This window comes from Neopelma chrysocephalum, unplaced genomic scaffold, assembly GCF_003984885.1.
Source record: "Neopelma chrysocephalum unplaced genomic scaffold, ASM398488v2 Primary Assembly neopelma1_96787, whole genome shotgun sequence".
Taxonomy (NCBI): domain Eukaryota; kingdom Metazoa; phylum Chordata; class Aves; order Passeriformes; family Pipridae; genus Neopelma; species Neopelma chrysocephalum.
This window is the reverse complement of record NW_020925431.1, coordinates 1-4,363: the sequence shown is the minus strand read 5'-3', so window position 1 is coordinate 4,363 and position 4,363 is coordinate 1. Positions and strand designations below refer to the sequence as shown.

At 70.8% G+C, this 4,363-nt stretch overlaps 1 protein-coding gene across 1 annotated transcript in view; it reads left to right on the top strand.

The window, feature by feature from the left end:
- Positions 1–4,359, top strand: part of LOC113981868 (nuclear receptor ROR-gamma-like) — a gene marked incomplete at its 3' end in the record, with an annotated part of 5,477 nt that extends 1,118 nt beyond the window's left edge. Inside the window, exons 2-7 of the mRNA XM_027709537.1 lie at positions 14–116; positions 694–835; positions 1,347–1,685; positions 2,334–2,455; positions 3,289–3,421; positions 4,265–4,359. Of these exons, the coding sequence (XP_027565338.1) occupies positions 14–116; positions 694–835; positions 1,347–1,685; positions 2,334–2,455; positions 3,289–3,421; positions 4,265–4,359 (934 nt within the window). The remainder of the gene's footprint in view (positions 1–13; positions 117–693; positions 836–1,346; positions 1,686–2,333; positions 2,456–3,288; positions 3,422–4,264) is intronic.
- Positions 4,360–4,363: the final 4 nt, after the last annotated feature.

Below are 4,363 nucleotides of genomic sequence, written 5' to 3'. Positions count from 1 at the left end.
CCCCCTGACGGTGTCCCCGTGTCCCCCCAGCCCCCATCGAGGTGATCCCCTGCAAGATCTGCGGGGACAAATCCTCGGGGATCCACTACGGGGTCATCACCTGCGAGGGCTGCAAGGTGACAGGGGACGGGGGGACACGGGGGGACACGGGGGGCATGGGGGACATGAGGGGATTTGGGGGGGTCATGGGGGGCCATCAGGGTGATGTGGTGGGGCTGGGGGGACATAGGGGACATTATGGGGGGACATGAGGGACATGGGGGTACATGGGGGGCATGGGGGGACATGAGGGACATTGTGGGGGTACACAGGGGGCATGGGGGGACACGAGGGGACACGGGGGGCATGGGGGGCATGGGGTACCATGGGGGTGACGGGGTGACACGGGGGTGACATGGGGGTACATGGGGGCATGGGGGACACGGGGGGACACGGGGGGATAGGAGGACATGAGGGGACACAGGGGGCATGGGGGACATGGGGGGACTTGGGGGGTCATGAGGGACGTGAGGTGACAAGGGGAGGCCATGGGGGGCCATCAGTGATGTGATGAGGCTGGGGGGTCATGGGGGGACGTGGGGGACATTGTGGGGGGACATGGGGGGACATGGGGGACATAGAGGGACACGAGGAGACATGGGGTGCCATGGGGGTGACACGGGGGTGCCATGGGGTGCCTTCCCCCCCTCGCAGGGGTTCTTCCGGCGCAGCCAGAAGGGCGGCCCGAGCTACGCGTGCAGCCGCCAGCAGAACTGTCCCATCGACCGCGCCACCCGCAACCGCTGCCAACACTGCCGCCTCCAGAAGTGCCTCCGCCTCGGCATGTCCCGCCAAGGTGCGTGACAGCCGGGACCGAGCCGGGGACACCGCGGGGACACTGCGGGGACATCCCTCCCTGCCCTGGGACAGCCGGGACAGAGGCGGGGACACGGCGGGGACACCCCTCCCCGCCCTGCGGATACCTGTCCCTAAATCTGGGGACACCCGTCCCTGCCTTGGGACACCCGCCACAGGGTCGGGGACACCCTTGGGGACACCGCGGGGACACCACGGGGACACCCTTGGGGACACCCGGCCCTGCCCTGGGACAACCGGCCCCAAAGCCGGGGACACCCCTGGGGACACCCGTCCCTGCCCTGGGGACACCCTTCCCGGCCCTCTGTCCCCTCCCACATCTGGGGACACCCGGCCCGGCCCTGGGGACACACGTCCGTGCCCCTGAGGACACCAGTCCCTAAATCTGGGGACACCCCTCCCCTCCTCCTGTCCCTGCCGTGTGGGGTCACCCTCGTGCGACACGAGCGTCGCCCGGTGCCACCCGCGGTGTCCCCCCCGTGTCCCCGCAGCCGTCAAGTTCGGCCGCATGTCCAAGAAGCAGCGGGACCGGCTCCAGGCAGAGGCGCAGCAGCAGCTGGAGCAGCGGGATCGGGAACGGGAACAACGGGAACAACGGGATCGCGAACAACGGGATCGGGAACGGGCGGCCCAGGGGGCTCCGCTCCCCCCCCCGGCGCACCCGCTGTCCCCCGCTGTCCCCCCGAGCTGTCCCAGGGTGTCCCCTCCCGTGCAGGAGGGGACAAAGCGGGGACAGGACGGGGACGGCGACAGGGGGGCCCTCGAGTGGTTCCCCCACCCCGGGGGCAGCGGCGTCCTGGAGTCCCCAACGGCGTCCGCGGGGGAGATCGGTGAGTGCAGGGGGGGGGGGACTGTCACCCCTGGGGGCTGCGGGTGTCACCCGGGGGGCTGCCGTGGTGCTGGCACCTGGCTCTGTCACCCGTGGGTGGTGACACCCGGCTCTGTCACCCGTGGGTGCCGGCTGGCAGTGGCACCTTGTCCGTCGAGAACACACCCAGGGCCACCCGCCCCGGCCCCGACGCTGTCCCCAAACCCCGTGTCCCCTGCCACTGTTCCCAAACCCCGTGTCCCCTCTCCTGTCCCCAAACCCCCTGCCCCGTCCCCAAACCCCGTGTCCCCTGCGCTGTCCCCCCGCCCCATTTCCCCCTGTCTCTGTCCCCACGCCCCCTGTCCCCTGTCTCTGTCCCCACGCCCCGTGTCCCCCCAGAGCAACTGACGCGCAGTGTGGGTCACTGTCCCCACGCCCCGTGTCCCCTGCCCTGTCCCCAACCCCCGTGTCCCCTGCGCTGTCCCCACGCCCCATGTCCCCCTGGCACTGTCCCCAAATCCCGTGTCCCCTGTCGCTGTCCCCACGCCCCGTGTCCCCCCCAGAGCAGCTGACGGGCAGTGTGGGTTGCTGTCCCCACGCCCCGTGTCCCCTGTCGTTGTCCCCAGTCCCCCTGTCCCCTGCCATGTCCCCACGCCCCGTGTCCCCCCAGAGCAGCTGACGCTCAGTGTGGTGCTGTCCCATCGCGACACGTGCCGGCCGCGGCCCGAGGAGCTGCAGCGGCGGCGCTGGGACACCTTCACCCGGGACGAGATCCGAGCCTACCAGAGCAAGGTCCGGCCCCGGGGAGGGGGCTCGGGGGCGTCCCCGGGGGTGTCCCGGGAGGTTCGGGGGTGTCCCGGGGGCTCGAGGGTTCAGGGGTGTCCCCGGAGGACTCAAGGGTATCCCCGGGGGCTTCAGGGGTGCCCCGGGAGGCTCAGAGGTGTCCCGAGGGCTTCGGAGGTGTCCCGGGGACTTCAGGGGTGTCCCGGGGGCTCGGGGGTGCCCCTGGAGGCTCAGAGGTGTCCCGGGGGTTTGGAGGTGTCCCGGGGACTCCAGGGTTCGGGAGTGTCTCCGGGAGGCTCAGAGATGTCCCCGGGAGTTCGGGGGTGTCCCCGGGGGTGTCCTTGGGGATGTCCTGGAGGGTTCAAGGGTGTCCCCGGAGATTCGGGGGTGTCCCGGGGGTTCGGAGGTGTCCCCAGAGATTCGGGGGTGCCCCGGGAGGCTCAGGGGTGTCCCGGAGGTTCGAGGGTGTCCCCGGGAGGTTGGCAGGTGTCCCAGGAGGCTCAGGGGTGTCCCCGGAGGTTCGGGAGTGTCCCGGGGGTCCGGGGGTGCCCCGAGAGGTTCGAGGGTGTCCCGGGGGCTCAGGGGTGTCCCCGGGGGCTCGGGGGTGTCGCGGGGGTGTCGCAGAGGTGTCCCCGGGGGCTTCAGGGGTGTCCCCGGAGGTTCGGGTGTGTCCCAGGGGCTCAGGGGTGTCCCAGGAGGCTCAGAGGTGTCCCGGGGGTTCGAGGGTGTCCCGGGAGTTCGGGGGTGTTCCGGGAGGCTCGGGGGTGCCCCGAGAGGTTCAGGGGTGTCCCTGGGAGTTCAGGGGTGTCCCGGGGGGCTGGGGGTGACGGCGGGTGCCGCAGCCCTCGGCTGAGATGTGGCAGCGCTGCGCCGGCCGCGTCACCGAGGCCATCCAGGACGTGGTGGAGTTCGCCAAACGCCTGCGGGGCTTCCTCGAGCTCAGCCAGAACGACCAGATCGTGCTGCTCAAGGCGGGTACGGGGCCACCGACCCTGGCGACACCTCGGCACATTGGCCCCAGCCCCGGGGACACCCCGTCCCCTTGGCCCCATCCCTGTCACACTCCATCCCCTTGTCCCCAGCCCCAGTCACACCCTGTCCCCTTGTCCCCAGCCCTGTCCCCTTGGCACGTTGTCCCCAATCCCAGACACACGCCATTCCCTTGTCCCCAACCCCAGGGACGCCCTGTCCCCTCGTCCCCAACCCCAGGGACACCCCGTCCCCCTGTCCTCAATCCCAGGAACATCCCATCCCCTTGTCCCCAGCCCCAGTCACACTCCATCCCCTTGTCCCCAACCCCAGGGACACCCTGTCGCCTTGTCCCCAGCCCCAGGGACACTCTGTCCCCTTGGCACGTTGTCCCCAGCCCCAGGGCTACACCATCCCCTTGTCCCCAGCCCTGGGGCCACTCTGTCCCCGCTGTCCCCCTTTCCCCAGCCCCCCTGTCCCCAGTCAGGGGGATTCTCTGGTCCCACGGGGAGGTGACGGTCCCACGGGGACACTCCATCCCCAATGGGGAGGTGACAGTCCCATAGGTCCCACGGTGACAGTCCCACGGCTCCCACGAAGAGGTGACAGTCCCACGGGGAGGTGACAGTCCCACAGGGACACTCCATCCTCCCCGGGGAGGTGACAGTCCCACGTTCCCACGGTGACAGTCCCACGGGGCCACTCCATCCTCCTGGGGGGAGGTGACAGGCCCACGATCCCACGGTGACACTCCCGCGCCCCGGGGGCACCGCCCCGACCCCCGCGAGTGCCCGCGCTCCCGGTGCCACCGTCCGTGTCGCTGTCGCCCGTGTCGCGGGGGGGTGGCAGGTGCCCTGGAGGTGGTGCTGGTCCGCATGTGCCGAGCCTTCAACTCCGACAACCGCACCGTGCTCTTCGAGGGCAAGTTCGCCGGCGCGGAGCTGTTCC